The sequence below is a fragment of the Choloepus didactylus genome, chromosome 21, assembly GCF_015220235.1.
Source record: "Choloepus didactylus isolate mChoDid1 chromosome 21, mChoDid1.pri, whole genome shotgun sequence".
Classification (NCBI taxonomy): domain Eukaryota; kingdom Metazoa; phylum Chordata; class Mammalia; order Pilosa; family Megalonychidae; genus Choloepus; species Choloepus didactylus.
In genome coordinates this window covers 37,601,923-37,622,255 of record NC_051327.1, presented here as the reverse complement: position 1 = coordinate 37,622,255, position 20,333 = coordinate 37,601,923, and the positions used below count along the sequence as shown (strand labels likewise).

Genomic DNA, 20,333 nt, shown 5'->3' with positions numbered 1-20,333 from the left:
TGAGTGTACAGCACTTACCGATGCCAGGCCATAGAACGTGCACAGGAAATGGGGGCTGTCCCCTCTGTCTCCCGGCTCCATCCTTGTTCCCTCCTTACCCATCTGCAGTTTGCCTTTTGCCTCCACAGCCCCACTGTGGAGACACTGACCTGTAGTCTTTTATGGTTTGGGTTTTTTCTTTTAAAACATTCAAAAAAGTAAAGAGGATAATGCAATGAATATCTTGAACTCATCACCCCAAGCTAACCCAAGTTAACAGTTTGCTGTTTTGCCTTCTGTAAAATAAATAAAATGTTACAGATAAAGTTGAAACCCCATTTGTTCCCCTTCCCAGAGGGAATCAGATCCAGTGTGTATTTTTCCAGGCCATGTTTACATATCTCACGACACATAGATTTCTTCTTGAATAAGCTCGAGTTCTGCCTGGCATGCTTTTTAAAATTTATCCAAACGTGTAATTCTGCTACTTGTTTCTTGTTCTGTTTTTTGACACTTCTCTGTATTGATTCCTGTGGATCCAGGTCCACTGCCCACCTGCCTGGCATGTCCGTGGCCTGGTCTTGCCCTGTGTCTTCTCAGGGCTCGGTACCGATTCACCTGCTGCCTTGTGACTCACCTGGGGTCTTAAGTTTCAGATTCTTGGTACTTAAGCACTTGAAACATGCATCTAATAGGCACTTATATCCCATCTTAATGAAGTTCCTTCTGCGTAGATCTTTCCTCCCAGGGGGAGCATCTTACCAGCATCTTTACTTCCCTAGCTCTTGGCACAAGGCCTGGCCCACAGGAGGGGCTCAGTTTCCATGCCTTGAGTGCAGTCGCTGCTTGTCCCCTGGGGTTGGCATGCCCTGGTCTTCCCATCCTCTCTGCTTTTCCTCATGGTGTTAATTCTCCCCAGAATCCTTATTGGAACCCGGCATCTTCCTCGTGACAAATATCCTTGTTTGCACACCAACTCCCTCCTCTTGCCTCCTTGCTGTTACCTTCCTGGACACCTGGCAAAGTCTGTCCCCACTCCCACCCCCCTCCCTGCTTCCTGGGTCTGGCATGCCTCCCAAGGTGTGATCCTTTCCTTGCCCTGTTTTAGACTTGAGTCTTATGTTCTTGCCTGGCTCCCTGAGAATAGAGCCTGGGTCTTCGGTTGGGTTGTGCCTGGTGCACCTGGTGACCTGAACAGTGGGTAAGCCATCAAGGGGTACATGACAGCACGCACTGATGGACATGCCCTTCATGCCCCCAGGTGGACTTTCACTGCTGGATGTGTGGGAAGAACTGTAATAGTGAGAAGCAGTGGCAAGGCCACATCTCCTCAGAAAAGCACAAAGAGAAGGTTTTCCACACAGAAGACGATCAGTACTGCTGGCAGCACCGCTTTCCGACAGGGTATTTCAGTATTTGTGATAGGTATGTAGGTTTTAAAAAATTTCCAGTGAAAATGGTTGATCTTGTATGACTCTCAAGGATATTACGTCAGTAGAGAAATGATAAAGGCTTCTAGAATTGTGGCCATACCCTGACAAACCCTGAAAGATAACTTACATTATGGCTCAGAGTTTTTAAAAGTTGCTTGTTGAACATTTCTTCACTTTTCTCTGGTTATATGAAAGATTAGTCTTCTGACACTAAAAAATATCTTAAGATAATTGAAGTATATTTATTCAAATTTGCCCAAATGACTGCAGCTCCAATTTCTAACCCTTCACCACAATTTTTGCTTGAAGTAGATGTGAATCAGTTTTAAACTGCCTTTAAGTTATATTTCAAGTGTCAAGTCTGGAACTTACTTAGATCAGTGTTACTTAGGACAGTGTTAGCATAACGATATCACTCCTTTGTTTATTTAGAAAAACTTTCAAGGGAAAATGAGACAATTTTGAATTGTTCCTCATTTTGTTAAATCACTGTTAATTTCTGTATTTACATTCATGGGATCCAAAAACTATGGACGACATTTTTTACTTAATCCTATTTATGATTTCTTTCCACTGCATCAGGATTATAGTCTTTTTTTCTCCCATCAATCAGTATTTTTCATCATGTGGTTTTCATCAACTTAACATAGTATAAAGCACTACTTTCTCTATTGTAGGCATCAAGGCTATACAAAATATTCTTTTTTCTGGGTTTAAGGTTCCTATCTAAAATTTTATGCAATCATAAAGCTAAGGAAGCAAAAAATTTTAAGAAACATAATGTGATTTTCCTAAACAACTGTGGACACTTAACCCAGCTGACTTTCCCTCACAGGTATATGACCGGTACCTGCACAGAAGGAAGCAGCTGTAAGTATGCACATGGCAATGCTGAACTTCATGAGTGGGAAGAAAGAAGAGATGCCCTAAAGATGAAGCTCAACAAAGCAAGAAAAGATCACTTAATTGCCCCAAATGATAATGACTTTGGAAAATATAGTTTTTTGTTTAAAGATCTAAACTAATATGCTGGCTTTTATGTATGTTATCTAATCAGAGCATTGACCAGAAAAATTGAAACTATTCCAAGGCACGTAGCAGAGGAGCTGCAGATTTTCTGCTTGTCTTGGCATCTATCGTTCCTCCTGAGCAGCAACCCACAGTAGGTAGGAAAACAGGCTGTTTAACAGGTCTGGCCACGCTCTCACGGAGCCATTGGCATCAAATGGCAAAGTGACCGCTGCCCGGTTGCCATCTGTTGAACAGACTTTTGGATGAAGTGTGTTGGAGAAGAGGGCAAGGTTATGTCTGGGATGACTCCCTGAGTTGGTCCTTCAGATACAAACCATGAAGATAAGAGAATAAGCACTTGTAGTGGGATCAGAATGCATGATGGATGAAATTCTTTAATGTTTTAGCAGAACGAATTTGTTTACTATAATAAAGTTTGCTACTTATCTGTACGTAGGTTGCTAAAAAGGATTTTCTTAACTCCGATTTTAAGCCAAATAACCATTTAACACTAGTATATGTTAAATGGGGTATTTTTCTGTATTTGTATGTTTCACTATAATAAGGGAACTGAGAATAATGTGCATTGAGCATTTTTTGAAAAAAAAATCAGTTGACTCAAATTATTTCTTGGTCTTTTGCTGTTTAAATGATGATTTTGAAAGATTAAACTTGTACTGTTGGTATTGTGTAGTGTACTGGACCAATATTGCCTGTAATAAAGAGTTTATATAGAGATGTCTTGCACTTTTTGGTGTGGAGCTTTCCCCACACAAAATATTTTTTTGTTGAAACTGGGTACTAAAATCACAATAGTTGTTTTTTCATGAATGCAACTTCAGCTTCATGAAAGCACCTTTCCCTTTCCTTCTTGGCTGACATGCCCTCCTCACCTCCTCTGGACTGGAGTTGATAAGGGGCTTCTCTTAAGGATTGATTTGGTAACTCTCCCAGGGGGTCTTTTATGATTCATGAAAGTGAATGATTAGCAGGAAGAAAAATGGTAGCTAAGACTTGGGTGGTGGGATTCCAGGGACAGCTGTTAGTTGGGGCTGTGTCGGTTGTTGAGAGAGACCACCACGGTGTGGTCAGGACAGGTTGGCTGAGATACCCTCCCTGAGACCCTAACTGGCCTTTAGAGGCTGGGGTCCAGTGAGTCATGGTTTGGGTGGTCGGGAGGGAGGCTCCCTCATCAGATTACTAGCACAGAGTTCTTGTTGGGGTGGGCAGGGACTGGCTAATGGTGTCCCTTTAAGGACAGGGACTCTTCTTGCTGTTACATGCTGACCCTTAAACCCTCAAGCAAAGTCACTAACTCATGACCACCTCGAACGAGTGGCTCTTGTGGAGAACACAGAGAAGTCTTTGTTCTGCCTGTGAGTCCACTGGGGGTGGAAAGGAAAGCACAGCTGCAGGAAGTGAGATGAGGGAGGAATAGAGCATTTAGCAGACCCAGAGGCTGCAGAGTGACACATAAGTGTCTTTGACTCCTCGTAGATATTAGAAGAAGCTCTAGTTTCCCTCCAAATGTGGGAAGGCAGTTGGGACCAATTTTATTTGACAGGCACATTATAAATGCATCTCATTTGCCAAATAAATAATTTGTTAGTAGGGTGACATTTTCTGTAGGACAGAATGTTAATTTTATTATTATTGGGTCTCCCTAGTCTGATGGCCTTCATTATATTTTTCTTTGTACTTTCTCCCAGACTCCTTTTTCTAGGGAGAATAGTAGTTGCCCAAAAGCTGTCTCAGGCACCCTATTTCAGTTTAAAGACTAAAGAGTTGGTTCTTTTAATCTTTGGAATCTAGGCTAGAAATGTAAAGTTTGAGATCCTGTGCGAGATCAGGATGAAATTTTTTTTTTTTTTTTCCCCAAAGTCCCCCTACATTTTCTGTGCTTTGGCTCCCAGGCTCCTCAGCAATTTCTGTTCTCTACACCATCCTTTCAGTAAATTCCATTCCTGCCTAAATCAGCCAGAGTTTCTTGCCCTGGTTTGCAGCTGAGAACGTGGCCTGCCACAGCCTGGGTTCTGGTGTTAGGGTTCCATGGTGAGATCACACTCACAACTGAGACATGGGAGGTGGTACTGGGAGGGGGGAAAACAGGAAAAAAGGCATCAAAGAGCAAAACTCCAATCCCAATTAATAGTAGAGGTAACAGAAATAATTGGCATGTCTATTCAGAAATGTTAGTACCACAGGGGGGTTATGTTTTGTTTTTTAACATTTTAAAAATTAATATAATTCACAGAACACAAAACTTCACCATTTTAAGGGATACAATTTAGTGCTTTTTCCTTATATTCACAGTGGTATACAACCATCTCCACTATCTAATTCCAGAACATTGCCATCACCCCAGAAGGAAACCCCATACCCCTTAAGCAGTCATTCCCTATTTCCTCTTCCCCCCAGCCCCTGACAACTACTAACCTACTGTCTTTCTGGATTTACTTATTCTGGACATTTCATATAAATTGAGTCATACGTTATGCAGCCGCCTTCTGGCTTCTTTCACTTACAATGTTTTCAAGGCTCATCCACATCATAGTATGTATCAGAAATTAATTCCTTTTTTATGGCTGAATAATATGCCACTATATGAATATACCACATTTTGTTTACCGGTCATCTGTCGATGGACATTTGGCTTGTTTCCACTGTTAGGCTATTATGAATAGTCCTGCTAGGAACGTGTGTGTACCAGTTTTGTTTCCCCACTCACTGTTAGCTGAAGTGAGACGCCCCATCAGCCTGAGGGAGCATGAGGGAGGTTGTGGGTCCCCCTCCCTGTGCAGTCTGTCCACTCTGACTGAAACACCCTGGCCAGGAAGGCTAGTACCCCAAGCTGAATGCCCCTCCACCACTTCCCCTTCCCAGGGCTGCTTGCCAAGGGAGGACTGTTTGCAGACGATCCTCCGCGTTTGTTTCAACTTAGTTCCACAGACCTGCATGGACTGTGGGAAAAGTGAAGAACATGTTCCCTGGGCAACTAGTTAATGCAGGTTTCAGACACTTTAGTTGGCCTTGGAAAATTAGAATACAGGCTTCCCGTGAGTATTTGTTGCGAGTGATGAACGCCAATTTCTGGCAAGTCAATTCTGAGGTCTTGAGACAAGGTCTCCAAGAAATACAGAGTTGCTCAGAGTCCCTGGGTTCGGGGCCTGGGCTTCACTCCTTTGTTACCTGGTTCCTGGGCCGCATTAGGTACATCCTGTTTTGTAAGGAAACACTTGGAAACTTTAAAACTAATGAGCATTATTTCTTTCTGGCTCTAAGAAAGGATTCGTATCTGGGAACAACATTCCCAACCCCCAACAATTCGATCATGGTATAACAAGACATACTATTGAGCATCCCCTGGCACAACATTTTGCAGGACGGCCGCATATATAGCCTGGCCCTCAAAAAACCCTGCGTTCTAAACGCCTTTAACTTCTGAGCAGCGGGTGATGACCTTGACTTGTTCACATAAAAAAGTACCGAGGCGCACAGCGCAGCGGGTCGCCCAAGAGCCCCGCATTTGCGTCTACTAGCTAGGTGACCTCAGGCAGAAAACTTCTCCCAGCCCCGGTTATGCCATCTATAAAAGGAGCACAGGAGGCACAGACCCTCTTCGGTGGGCCGTGGTGCAGGGAGGTGGCGCCTGGATACCCTCCCTCATCGACCTCCGGAGGCGACAGGACGGATTAACTGAGCACTTACAATGGCCCTGGCGCTCCGCAAGTACTGTAATCCTCAAAACAATCCTGTGCGAGATGGTTACCACCCCGTTTTCCAGATGTGCAAACCGACGAACAGAGGCTGAGCAACTTCCCTCTAGCCTCACTCCCGGGTCCTCGGGCACTTTTCGCCTCTGCAGGTGTTTTCCTTCCCTAAAGCGGCGACAATAAACGGCCCCCACGTGATCTCGGGCAGGCGAGTGAGCACCCGCTAGAGGTCAAACAGCCAACCTTGCTGTTATCATCCCGGCTCGTAAAGCCCAGTGGGTCAAGCGGGGACTCCTTGCAGCAGCGGGACCCTCAAGCGGGACCCGGCAGACCACAGCCTGGAAGCTGCCGGACGCACCAGCATGGTGCGGCGCGGGCGTGGACGTAGCCTCCTGCGCCCGGCGCGACGTGTCAGCCTCCGCGCAGACTCTGCGTATGGGGGCGGGGCCTGTGGGGCGCTGACAGGGCGGCCCGCGGCTGGCACGAGGTGGTATCCGCGCAGACTCCGTGGCGCGCTGGGAGGGCGGGGCTGCCGGTTCCGGGCGGTGGCGACGTCCGCGCAGACTCCGTGGCCGGGGCGGGGCGGGGCGGAGTCGCCCGCGTGGGGGCGGTCACGGCGGGGGCCGGGCTGACGTGGAGGGTCCGGGTTAGCGGGCTCGGGGAGCTGCAGGATTGGGAAGCAACGGACCGGGCCGTGCCTTCCAGAGGGAGGCGGCGGCGGTATAAAGCCGGCGACGGGGAGCATGTAATGTCGGAATGCGGAGACCGCGGCGGCGGCGGCAGCAGCAGCAGCAGCGACGACGCCGAGGACGAGGGTGGCGGCGGCGGCGGCCCCGCGGGCTCCGGCTCCCCCAGCCCGGCCCCGGCCGGAGCCTCCTCAGCCGGCCGGCTCCGCCGCGGCCTCTGCGGCGCCTCCCTCATGGCGCTCCGGCGGCCCGAGCTGCTCTGCGGGGCCGTGGCTCTCGGCTGCGCGCTGCTCCTCGCCTTCAAGTTCACCTGCAGGTGAGGCGACCCGGACTCCCGGGTCCCCGCCCGGCGCCCCCTCCGCCCCGCCGGCGGCGCGTGGCCGGCTCGGGGCCCGCAGGGTCGGGACCGGTGGCAGCCCTGACCTGCGGGGGTGAGGGGGTGTCGTAGTGACCCATGCCCGGGGAGGTCGGACCTGACCTTGCCTGGAGCGACTGGCTTGACATCCTCCTCCCAGCCTGTGGCCATGGCTCCCCACTCCGCGCCCTCCCGGGTCGGCCAGCCAGCCACATGGCGAGGTTTCGGGGTGCTGCCTAGGCCCCCTTATCCCATTTTATTACCGAGGGAATGGGCCAGGTTTCTGAGCAGCTCTTCAGCTGGTGGGGTTTCTTGGCCTGCACCTGTCACTTCCGTGCAGGTTGGAGAATCCTTAGCTCCCTCGTATGTCCCTTATGCCTCCGGTGTAGTGGTTAACTACCGTTTTAGGGTCCCAGAGCCCTTGTAGAATTCATACGCTCATTGATCCAACATTTGCTTATCAGCACCTGCTTTGTGCCCAGTACTAATCCAGGTGAGCAGTGAAGACACTGGGTGGGACAGACAGCAAACAAGTAAAAACAATACTTTTAAAGGGCTTCTGCAAGTGCAACGCAGGGAATAGAAGCAATGGGGGTGGGGCAGGGCTCTCCTAAGGAAGTGACACTTGAAGCTTACGCAAGAAGGAGAGGAAGGGACAGCCTTGGAAAGTCGGGGAAGAGTGTCGGAGTTAGAGGGAACAGCAGGTGCAAAGGCCAGAGGCTGGACAAACTTGGTATTTTCCAAGAATTGGAAAGAAGGCCTGTGTAGGCTGGAGCATAGTGAGTAGGAAAAATGGAAACTTTTGGGAAAGGTACACACAATAAAAAACTGGTTTACATTTCAGTAGTGCTTTTGGCCTCCCAAATCCACAGTGGATCTCCTAGGACTCCAGTTTAAAAATCCATGTTGCCACTGACTGGCCTATTGGCCAAGAGGAAGATTTCAATTTGAAATATTTTTGTTGAGTCTATTAAGCACAATATGTGGCCCCTCATATCAAAGGACTGGGGATTTTGGTGGAAAGAGAACAAATTATGACAACTTTCACTAAACATTTACTGTATGCCAGGTACTGTAAAATGAGCAGGGTTTCTCAACTGTTGATAATTTAGACTAGATATTTCTTTTTGGGGTGGACAGGGTGGGTGTGGGGCTGTCCTGTGTATTGTAGGATGTTCAGCGACATTCCTGGCCTCCTCCCATTAGAAGTCAAGTAGTGCCCCTACCCTCAAGCTGTGACGGTAAAAAAATGTCTCCAGACATTGCCCAACATCCTCTGGGCAGCAAAATCGGCCTGCTTGAGAATTGCTTTAGGCAAATGCATTTATTCATTTAACACATATCAAGACCCTGGAATGCATCTCATTTAAGCCTCACAATCCCCAGTGAACTCTGGATATACTGGTAATTTTCAGTTTACAGATGAGGGAGTTGAGCCATGGGCAAGTCTCAAAACTTGCTCCACATCACACCTAGCCAGTAAATGGCTGAGCTGAAATTGAATCCTTTACTGTCAGGATCTGGACTCTTGACCATGTTCTTTATCACATCTCCAAACAGGAAAATATACAAAGTTAAGGTAGAATGTTGCAAAGTGGCATTTGGGTTCAAATTTGAAGAGAGGTTTTCCCACTCCAAGGTGGGGTTGGGTGGGGGTGGTGCTTAATCGTCATTGGGTTGGCCATATACAGAAATAATGCTTAATGTTTGCCTTGAGAGAACATGGCTTAATAGATATGAAAGTCCTTTGAAATTTCAGGAAGAAGAGACTGAGAATCCAGTTCCTAGAGCTGGCAGAGTAAGACCCTTAGCTGCTTCAGGGGAGGAGAATGAGCCAGGGACTGGCTGCTTGCTTGTCAGCTCATTTCCACTGGCAGATTTCAGTCTTCTGATCAACTCAAATTAATTTCTTTAGAGTCTTCTTGGATTGAATGGTGTCATGATACTATTTTCTCACTGCATAACTGACTGTAACCTTTCTGTACCCATTTTCCTATTTTACATTTTTTTTTCTTAAAGCCAGAAAAGACGGTTTCAGGATTTTCCCTGTAGATCTTACACATTAGTACATATTCAGTAGCTATGTCTGCTTTGTCATTTCTTTGGCTATTTTTTTGTTGTTGTTTTGTTTTATTAGAGAAGTTGTGTGTTAACAGACCAATCATGCATAAAATACAGGATTCCAATACACCACTTCACCACCAACACCTTGTATTGGTGTGGAATATTTGTTACATTCATGATAGCACTTTTTGTAATTGTACTGATTTTTTTGTAACAGTAGTTACCTTTGTTAAATTGATGAAAAATTATTAAAATAAGTACTGTTAACTCTTGTTCATAGGTTACTATAGTACATATAGTCCATATATCAGTTTATTCTTAACACCTTGTTTTAGTGTTATATACCTGTTATAATTCATGAAAGAACATTCTTGTACTGTAACTATAGTCCATCATCTGTAGTAGGGTTCATTGTATTATATGGCCCTATGCTTTATTTTTATTTTTGTTCTAGTAACATATACTACCCAAAGTTTCTGCTTTTAACCACATTCATCTATGTAATTCAGTGCTGTTAATTACATTCACAATAATAGGGCTATAAATTTCCCTCTCGGCGCTGCTTTCACTGCGTCTCATAAGATTTGATATCTTGTGTTCTCATTTTCATTTGAGGTATTTATTGATTTCCTTTGCAGTTTCTTCTTTGACCCACTGATTGTTTAAGAGAGTGTTATTTAACTTCTGTGTATTTGTGGATTTTCCAGTTCTCCCCCGATACTGATTTCCAACTTCATTCCATTATCTTCAGAGAAGATGCTTTGTATAATTTCAGTCTTTTAAAATTTATGAGATTTGTTTTGTGACCCAACATTGTTGTATCCTTGAGAATGATCCATGTGTACTTTAGAAGAATAGATATATTGCTGTTTTGGGGGTGCAGTGTTCTGTGTATGTCTGTGTATGTTCATTTATCATATTCTTCAAGTTCTCTGTTTTTTATTGAATTTCTTTCTTGATGTTCTATTTATTGATGAACTATCTACTATTTATCTACTGTTATTGTAGAGGTGTCTGTTTCACCAGTGTTTGCCCCTTGTATTTTGGGGCATCCTGGTTAGGTGCATAAGTAATTATGATGGTTATTTCTTTATGGTGGATCACTCCTTTTATAAATATATAGTGACCTTTTTTGTCTCATATACCAGCTTTTGACTCAAAGATTATTTTGTCTGATATTAGTATTGCTACCCCAGCTCTTTTTTGGTTACTGTTTGCATGGAATATCTTTTTCCAGTCTTTCACTTTCAACCAATTTGTGTCTTTGGTTCTAAGGTGAGTCTTTTGTAAGCAACATATAGTTGAGTCATGGTTTTTCATCTCTTTTGCCCTTCTGTGTCTTTTGATTGGGCAGTTTAATCCATTAACTTTTTTTAAATGAAAACTTTATTGAGATATATTCATACACCATACAATCCATCCAAAGTACTCGATCAGTGGTTCATAGTGTCATCACATAATTGTGCGTTCATCACCATGATCAATTTTAGAACATTTGCATTACTCCAGAAAAAGAAAAAAGAAAACCCAAACATCCCGTACCCCTTATCCACCCCCTTAATTGTACTTTACCCAATTTTAAGACTTAAAATAAAGGTAGATTAACTAAGACAGTATTGTATTGTCAGAAATAGTTCTATAGATCAGTGGAACAGAATAAAACATCCAGAAGTAGATCCATACAAATATGGGCAACTGACATTTTTTTTTTTGCTGTACAGCTATACAATCATTATCAAAATCAGGGCTACTGGATTACATCTCAACAATTTCCATATTTCCTTCTAGCTTATTCTGTTACACTAGAAACTAAAAAGAAATATCTATATAATGAGTCAGTAGTCATAATCATTTGTTAAATCCTAATTTCTCAGTTACACCTCCTCCCTCTTGTTTAATCATTCTCTCAATCTTCAGGGATATCTGGGTAATAACCATTTTAACCTTTTTTGTGCTGGAAAGGGGGTGTTGACCTTACAGCGTAGAGGAATGAAACTGTTATATGTTCTTGGAGAGACTGGTACCTCTGTTTCATGACATATCTGGTGTAGGAACAATCTAGAAGCCTCAAGTTTCTGAAAAAATAAACTTAAAGAGTAAAATATTTACAGATTCTTAGATAGAGCCCAGGGCATTCTTTAGGGTTTTCAGGAATACTGTTGGTTGGGCTTTGCATACTGTGGCAATTGTTTTGTCTAGGGTTTTATTGTTGATTGGTTTTGTGTTAAGGCTCCTCTTTGGTGCTTGGTTCAACTTACCTTTAGAATAGTCAGTGTTTAACTTTTCAGATTTTCTCAGCTCTACTTTATCTGATTCTTGCCCTGTATATATGGTATACTTTTTAGGCTTGCACTTTTTGTGTGTAGCAAATTGTTTCACCTCCAAGAGAAAACGTCCTTTCCTTTATTTCTTTTCTAGGAATCTTGATCTATTCTGTTTGTTTTTGTGCAGAATTGTCTCTCCAGCTCCTATGATTTGTTCAAATTCTCTCCCTCACTCAGTTCCCCATTTTCCTTACTCTTTTCAGTTCTGGGACCCTCCTGTCTTACAGCAATTCAGGTTAACCCACTCCCATCCACCTCTTTTTTTTTTTTTTTTTTTTTTCTTTTTTCCTTCTCTGTGAGGCTTTTCTGCCTCTGGTTCTTTGACATTAGGGTATCCCACCCAGGGGAGCCAGATGGGGTAAATCCAGAAAGGTGGGTCATTTCACCAAAGTATATTTTGCATTTAGGTGTTCCAGTCAACAGAAAGTAGGTTGAGTGAGTACAGCACTTTCCAGCCACAGTTTTACCACGGTCTCTCTCTCCTTTTTCTTTTTTTTTCTTCCCACTTGGGAGCCCTTCTCAGCAGCTTGTGTTCCACCTGGGTCTCTGTGGACTTGGGTCCTGTGCCTCGATATACGTGAGGTTTTATTGCTGCTCTACCCAGTGAAGGTGGGAAGGATCTGGATGGCTGCCTCTTAGCAACACCCCAGCTATGTGGGATGGAGTGAGGCAGAGGGAGTGGACCAGCGGGTCTAGGATGGAAGTCTCCTACCTGATATCTTCCTTTTTCTCTGATTCAGGGTTTGTGGAGTCTTTCTCCAGTCTCTGCCATCCTCCAGAGTTCTATGCAAGAGGGATTTGTCCTTTTATTTGCTGAATCTCTGGGGAGATTTTTTCAGGGGATGTCTTATGTTGCCATGTTGATGGCTTCACCCTCCCTATTTTACGTTTTAAGATTTTTGCTTTAATGAGGACAGATCCTTGGAAGGAGAGTTGTATTCTGACATTTTTGTTTTTCTTTTTAAAATACTTTATTAATAGCTCTAGGCCTAAAATAAGTGACTACCATCTTCAGCATATGTTGCTTAGCCCAGTTCAAATTAAATAGTACAAAAGATTGATTTGGGGTTTAGCCATAATTAAAAATTTTGCATTTCTTGTGCATTTAATTTCTATCCTACCTGTATTTTAATTCATTTAATTTCTATGATTTCATCTTATTCACTTTCCTTTTACTCTAACTTGGAGGGAAAAATTTTTTATGTATATATATGTGTGTATATTTATTTGTTTTGCTTTATTACATCTAGTAATAGGCTACCTTGGCTCCTGTTTGGATTGAGGTGTAAGATATGAATTTCATATAAAAATTGGGGGTTTAACAAACCTTTTTCTTTTCACCACCAACTCTTGAATTTTTTGTTTCTGAGACTTAGACTTCAAAGCTGCAGGAAACCTTTGATCTGGGTATAGTTCCTCAAAAATGTTAAGCAAATTTAAGGGTTAAGTGGAACTTGTGAATGTTTCTGATAGAGCAGAGGCATGTGTTCCTTTGTTCCTGACTAATGTTTGGATTTTGATGGGTCTGGTATTTTATCTGGCTCCCTTACTTTTGCAGCTCCTTTGAACATGCAGAGCAAAATACTAAGTCGATTATTCTGTGTGTGTTTTGCTAATGTCTTTGACATTTAATGTGCAATTTGAGTAGTAGAAAAATCATACCACCAAAGAGCAGAATTTTTGTAACTCTTAAAAAATATGTTGCTTTTCCACCCAGGTAGGGCCTTCCCCACCTCTTTGAGTAGCTCTTCTTGTCATTCAGTTCTTAGCTTAATTGATACCACCCTGACCCTAACTAACGCACATCATCTTGTTTAACTTCTCCACCACTCATTTTGTGTCTTTTTAATTTTTGTTGTTTATGCATTTGGTTGTTTGCCTATCTTTCTCTCCTAAAAAGTAATCTTTAAGAAATGATACCATGTTCACTGTTATAGCCTGAAAGCCTGTGGTTCAGTGCTGACTCAAAATGATATTTGCTCAATAAGCATTTTTGACCCAAGTCCACAATTTTTAATTATGACTAAACCCCAAGTCAATCTTTTGTACTATTTAATTTGAACTGGGCTAAGCAACATATGCTGAAAAGGGTAGTCACTTATTTTAGGCCTGGACTGTTGTGTGAGTGAACAAAGTTTTTGGGTTATGAAGATATTCTACATGGACTGAAAGCTCCTGGGTTGCAGGGTTAAAATGTCAGTTTGAATGAATCCATCAGGGATTTGCTTCTTTTAACACCACTGCTTAATTATGCTGATACTTTTTGGTTAAAATAGGGAAATAATATATATAAAACTGTCTTCTTAATTCAGGAAGTTAACATTTTTTGGGGGATGCACAGGAGAGTGTGGGACTCTTTCCCCCCAGAAATGACCAAGGCTTTAGGAGTAGCTTAGATCTTGGGTGTTTTTATGTGTTTTCTTTTTTGGTTCTGCCTGTTGCATATCTCAGAGTTGGCAGTACCTTCCTTTATGCTCCTCCTTCCTGCTACTTTGCTGTTTTCCAAGAAACCAGATTATCAAGTTCATTTAACACATATAAAGCTAGAATGTGATCAGGTGGCCCTTAGAATCATCGCTAGTAAAGCATATGTGCCCTTTGACACTAATTTTGATTCTTTCAGTCTGTTCTCAGTAATACGTCTGCATTGACTTATATTTAATTTGCTTTCACATATGTTCAGGTTAGGTAAGTAGTGTAGGTTTGTTTATTTAACAAATTATTGAACTGCAGAGTACCAAAAACTGCTAAACAGTGAAAAATATAGAACAGAAGAGTCCTTACCCTAATGGAGGTAATGGTCTGGTAGAGTAGACAGATAATAAATGAGTAAGTTACAGATTGTGATGAGGGCTGTGAAAGCAGCCAATGGGGAGCTGAGAGGGAAAATGAGGGCAACTTGCTTTAGCTAGAGTCCTCAGAGAAGCCCTCACTGAGGAGGTGATGCACTAGCCAAGCCTTTTGTCTAATCAGTTTCATTGAAGTATAATTTACATTTAATAAAATTCACGTATTTTATGTGTACAGGTCAATGACTTTTGACAAATGTAACCACCGCCTCAATTAAGATATGGAACATTTGCATCTCCTCAGAAAATTCCCTCGGTGCTCCTTTGTAGTCATTTTCCCTGCTCCAGATAATCACCAGTCTGATTTATTTCACTGTAGATTAGTTTTCCTATTTTAGAATTTCATATAAATTCAGTCATATAATATGTACTTCTTTTTAGTGTCTGGCTTCTTTCATTCAGCATAACTTTTGAAACTCATCCAAGTTATACAATGTACCACGAGTTTTTTTTTTTTTTTTCCTGAATAGCATTTAATTATAAGGGTATAACCCCAATTTATTTATCCATTCACCTGATGAGTAATGCCAGCCTTCTTCTGCTTACTGTTTAGATGGTTTATCTTTTCGCATCCTTGTACTTTTCTCCTGTCTATGTCTTTTTATTTAGAATGTGTCTCTTAACTTAGAATTGAATCTTTATCCTATCTGGCAATCTCTTCCCCTTAATTGGGGTGTTAATAGTCCTTTTATATTTAATGTAATTATTGACATGGTTGGGTGTAAGTATACCTTCTTGCTATTTGTTTTCATTTGTCCCTTCTGGTTTTTGTTCTTCCCTTGGTGCTTTCTGGCCTTCTTTTGGGTTAATGGAATGTTTTTAGAGTTCGATTTTCTATTACCTCTGTTGGTTTCTAAACTGCTATAATAATAATTTATTATTATTTAGTGGTTGTTCTATGGCTAACAATATGCACACTTACCAACGTATATTTAGAATAAATATTCTACCTCTTTATACTTCATACCTGATAGCTGTGTTTCCTACTTTTGCCTTCCCCTTTCTCTGCACCTGACATTTCACTTTCCTACTTCAAAAAAATGTAATAACGTTGCAACAATATAATATCATTTACCCACCCCTCTTTTCCTTTGTGCTATTGTTATTGTATCTTTTACTTCTAGTTTTACATTGTTATTTTTGCTTTAAATAATCAGTTATCTTTTAAGTAACTTATGAGAAAAAAAGAAAGCAGTCTTATGTTTACCCACTTATTTACTGTTTTTGGTGCTTTTTATTCTTTACTGTATCTCTCTTTTTCCACCTGGTGTCATTTCCCTTTGTCCAGAAGATCATATTTTAGCATTTCTTGTAATGCATGCTTGTGGGCAACAAATTCTGTTAGCCTTTATTTAACTGGAAATCACTTTGATTCTTGGTTTTGAAGGATATTTTTGTTGGATCTAGAATTCTACGTTGCCAGTTTGATCTTTCAGGATTTTAAAGATGACATCCCATTGTCTTGGCCCCTTTTATTCTGATGAGAAGTTAGTAATTATTCTTACCTTTGATTCTCTGTATCAGAAGACATCTTTTTTTCTGTGGATGCATTAAGAGTTTTTTTCATCTTTTATTTTAGGCAGTTTGACCATGATGTGTCTGAGTGTGCTGCATTTTGTATTTATACTCCTTGGGTTTACTGAGCTTCATTTCATCATGTTTGGGAAGCTTTCAGCCATTATTTCTTGAAACATTTTTTCTGCTGAAATCTTACTCTTCTGGGACTCCAATTATACCTATGTTCAACTTTTTAAATGTTGCCCCCCAGCTTCCTGAGGCTCTGTTAATTTTTGTTCCATTTTTTCTCTCTGTTCTTCCGATTTGATCATTTCTATTATGTTTTCAAATTAACTAACTCTTCTGCCTTCTCTGGTCTACTACTAAGCCCATCCAGTGAAGTTTTCATTTTGATAGTTATCATTTACCTGCTGAGGTCTCCTGTGTGTTCACTCATTAGGACCTTTTTTTTTTTTTTTTTTTTTTAATTCTTTGAATGTTTGCACAATAGTTACTTTAAGGTCTTTATCTGCTAAGCCCAGTTCTGGGTTATTGCATTCAGTTTCTGTTGACTATGTTTTTTCTTTATTATGCATCACATTTTCCTGTTTCTTTAGATCTTTAGTGAATTTAGATTAGATTAATGGACTTTGAGAGGTTAAAATCTCTAAAGATTCTGGATCCTGTTTTCTTTTTCTGAAAAATATTGATTCTTGTTTAGCAGACTGATTAATAACTGACTGACCACCTTGAATGTGTACAGGCTTGGTTTTATCCTTCGTTAGTGCAGATATGTGGAAAGCTCAAAGTGTTTACCAGGCACCTTTAAATTGGAGAAATGCAACTTAAGCCAAGGCCTTTTTGTCTTGATGGGGAAAGTTCGTGGCAGCTCTGTGACTTCAGACTGCTTCTCCAACATCCTTGTTTTTGCTCCTGACCTCTCCCTTCGGGACACCTCAAGTATTCAGGAAGCCAGTTTTCCAGATAAATAGGCTGTTGCTTTGTTACTCATCTTGATTAACCTTTGGGTTATGATATCTACCTGCAGAAATTGATATTATTATTTAATTATTAATTTTGACTGCCCTGGATAAGAACAAGCCAACTCCAGCTAATAAACTTAATGTTTTCTCAAAGTTGAGCTGATAGTAAACATTTTATAGAACTCTTATTAGTGGTGGCTATGTATGCTCCCTCCCCTTAATTCTTCTTTTTTTAATTTAAGGGAATGTACGAGGTTAGCTATCAGGTGGCCATTAGGACAATTTTTCTGAACTTTTTCTTACATTAAAAAAAAAAATTAGAGCAGTTATAGATTTATAGAAAAATCATGCAGAAAGTACAGAGTTCCCATGTACAACTTCCCACCTCAGACATACACAAAGATTTCCCTATGAACATTTTGCACTAGTGTGGTACCTTTGTTAAAACTGATGAAACAATCTTATTATAATTATGGTCTTAACTGTAATCCATAGTTTACATTAGGGTTCGCTCTTTGTGTTCAGCAATTCTGTGGGTTTTTAAAAAATTTTTATTTTGGTCACATATATACAACCTAAAATTTCCCATTTTATGCACTTTCAATTATACAGTTCAGTGGTGTTTGTTACTTTCACAATTTTGTGCTACTGTCACCATCATTCATTACCAGAACTTTTCCATCCCCCTGAACAGACACTGTGGACCAGTTAAGCTTTAACTGACCCCACTCCCCACCACCACCCCATGCCTGGTAACCTATATTCTAGTTTCTGACTTTATAAATTTGCATATTCTAATTATTTCAAATAAATGAGATCATACAATATTTGTCCTTTTGTTTCTGTCTTATTTTACTCAGCCTGATGTCTTCAAGTTTCATCCGTGTTGTAGCATGAACTGGAACTCACCCTTTTTAAGGCTGAGTAACATTCCATTGCATGTATTGTCTATATTTTGTTTATCCATTTATCTGTTGATGGACAGTTGGGTTGCTTCCACATCTTGACAATTGTGAATAATACCTCTATGAACATCAGTGTGCAACTATCTGTTTGAGTCTCTGCTTTCAAATCTTTCCGGTATATCCTTAGAAGTGGAGTTGCTGGATCTTGCGGTAAATCTGTATTTAACATTGAAGAACTGCCAGATTGTTTTCCACAGCAGTGGACATTTCACATTCTCACTAACAAGTATGAGGGTTACAATTTCTCCACATCCTCTCCGTCACTTTTTTTTTTTTTTTTTAAGAAGTAAACATTCTTGTAGATATGAGGTAGTATCTCATTGTGGGTTTTGATTAGTATTTCTCTATTGACTAATGATGTCAGGCTTCTCTTCATGTCTTTATTGGCCATTTGTGTATCTTCTTTGGAAAAATGTCTATTTAGGTCCTTTGCCCATTTTTAAATTGCCTCCCCTTAATTCTGAATGGGCCCTGCAGTGGCTCTGCAGCCCTCAAGATCAATATGGAGAGCAAGGCTGCATGGAGATGAGGATGGGGTCTTTGGGGATGGGAATTATTCAAAGAAGCCCTTCTCCTCTGCTCTCCACCGCCTTTCCACCTACACACCTGGGGAGACAGAAGGCTAAAAAATAATTTTCAACACATGATTCATGTCTTCTCTCAGCCTAAGTACAGAATATTACTTTTTTACTCCAGGACAAAGTTTTTGGGACTCCTTTCGTTATTCAAAAGGAGACTTTTCTTTTACACTCCATTCTTCTTCTACATAAAGCTGTTGTTAGAAGTAGACTAAATGATCATGTTTGTTTATTCTCTTTTTTAGTCGAGCAAAAGATGTGATAATACCAGCAAAGCCTCCTGTCAGCTTTTTCTCCTCAAGGTCTCCGGTCCTTGACCTCTTCCAGGGGCAGCTAGATTACGCAGAGCACATTCGCCGGGATTCAGAGGTGGTGCTGCTCTTCTTCTATGCCCCGTGGTGTGGACAGTCTATTGCTGCCAGGGCAGAAATTGAGCAAGCAGCGAGTCGGCTTTCAGACCAGGTAATGCTGACATTCACCCTACAAATCACATGGCTTTCAGTTCTCAGTGTGCATGTCACCAAACAAACACTTAGTCCAACTGGCTGATTTTGCCCAGGTGTGGCCCAGGAGCACCTTTGTAAATTGTAACTTTCTGTAAAGAAGCAAGAAGGGTTTCTGATTATGATGGTCATAGTTGGTTAGGGGCAGGAGTGGGAGCAGATTCTGCGCCTTGTGATGCAGGCTGGTGCCCACCCCCAGGGTGCCATGCTATTTGGTTTCAGTGCTTGAGGGGGGAGGGTTGGGAAAACTAAAAATCCTAGTTCTTGAAATCCATTTGATATTTACTAGTTAGAAATTTTATATAGAGGAAATGTATACATGATGTGATAACACTATGAAAAGGCTCACCTTTTTAATACATGGACCAGAACTATATTCAACAAATATTTAATGAATACCACCTTTGTGCTAGATAAGAGAGCTATATAGGCAGTTGAGTCGTCTCTTCTGGCAGTTGTTTTCAACCCGTGGACCCTGATTGTCCTTCATAAAACAAGTATTTTTCTGATGCCTCCTTTACCATCCTCAAAAGGAATTCATAGATGGTAAAACTTCCCTACATATATAATTTCAAAATAATTTAATGCCCTAATTCTAATATAAAGGTGTAAAAGGGGAAAGTAATTTATAGTTAAGCCATAGGTTTCTCAGTGCGTAAATGCTCTGTGTCGAGCCCTGTGAGTGGAATAGGTACAGATGCAGACTGTGTTCTGTTGGTGTCTTAGATGCCATGGGGGCATTCCACCCAGTGATTTGATTTGCCAAGCTGTGGAACAGCTTTTCTTAAAGTTCTGAGCCAAACAAAGTACTTTCTGCCTGCAGTTTACCCAGAAGTTGCCTCCTGAGAGATTCAGTGTGCATTTAAGCTGTGCTTTGGATTTGCATATTCCATAGAGTTAGGATCTGGGCTTGGGGAATGAGAAACAGGTTTTTCCCCAACATCAGTTAAAATTACGCCGGGATGGTACAGATGATTCTTCTCTGTGCAAAGCAGTTTTGAGCACTGCAGGATCTTTCCCTGCCTACCACGTGTCTTCCAGCTTCATCCAGTCATTCAGCAGGAAGCATCCCATAGATTTCTAAGACTTCCTGCTGAGAACCACTGATCTGAGGTACCTGTGTGGGCAGCCAGAGTTCCCCAAGTTCGTGTGGAACTCCTGGTTGCTGTTTCTTATAAACAATGTTATAAGTAGTGGGTAGGCTTCCAGCCTGGCTCAATAGAGGCTTTTTAACCAATATATTCTTGAAAATGGTGCCAAGTACTGTTTAAATATAATTCTCTATTCCTTATAACATTGATTCTGGAGGGAAAGTGTTTATGTTCCTCCTTTGGACCCATGCAGCTTAGCTGTTTCCTGTCTTCCCTTTCCCACCCCCTTAAAAATCACTAAC

The 20,333-nt window shown here is 41.6% G+C and overlaps 2 protein-coding genes across 6 annotated transcripts in view; both read left to right on the top strand.

Moving 5' to 3' along the window:
* Window positions 1–3,159, top strand: part of ZC3H7A (zinc finger CCCH-type containing 7A) — a 36,041-nt gene extending 32,882 nt beyond the window's left edge. For 2 of the 3 annotated variants that reach the window (XM_037814145.1, XM_037814146.1), the window contains exons 22-23: window positions 1,241–1,404; window positions 2,248–2,437. In XM_037814145.1, coding sequence (XP_037670073.1) covers window positions 1,241–1,404; window positions 2,248–2,437 — 354 coding nt within the window. Of the gene's footprint in view, window positions 1–1,240; window positions 1,405–2,247 lie in introns of all 3 variants that reach the window. The other variant, XM_037814147.1, reaches the window with a different exon arrangement.
* Window positions 3,160–6,814: 3,655 nt separating this feature from the next.
* Window positions 6,815–20,333, top strand: part of TXNDC11 (thioredoxin domain containing 11) — a 103,388-nt gene continuing 89,869 nt past the window's right edge. The window contains exons 1-2 of one of the 3 annotated variants that reach the window (XM_037813577.1): window positions 6,815–7,138; window positions 18,765–18,899. In XM_037813577.1, coding sequence (XP_037669505.1) covers window positions 6,893–7,138; window positions 18,765–18,899 — 381 coding nt within the window. In that variant the 5' untranslated portion in view covers window positions 6,815–6,892. Of the gene's footprint in view, window positions 7,139–18,682; window positions 18,900–20,333 lie in introns of those variants that run through there. The other 2 variants (XM_037813576.1, XM_037813580.1) reach the window with 2 other exon arrangements.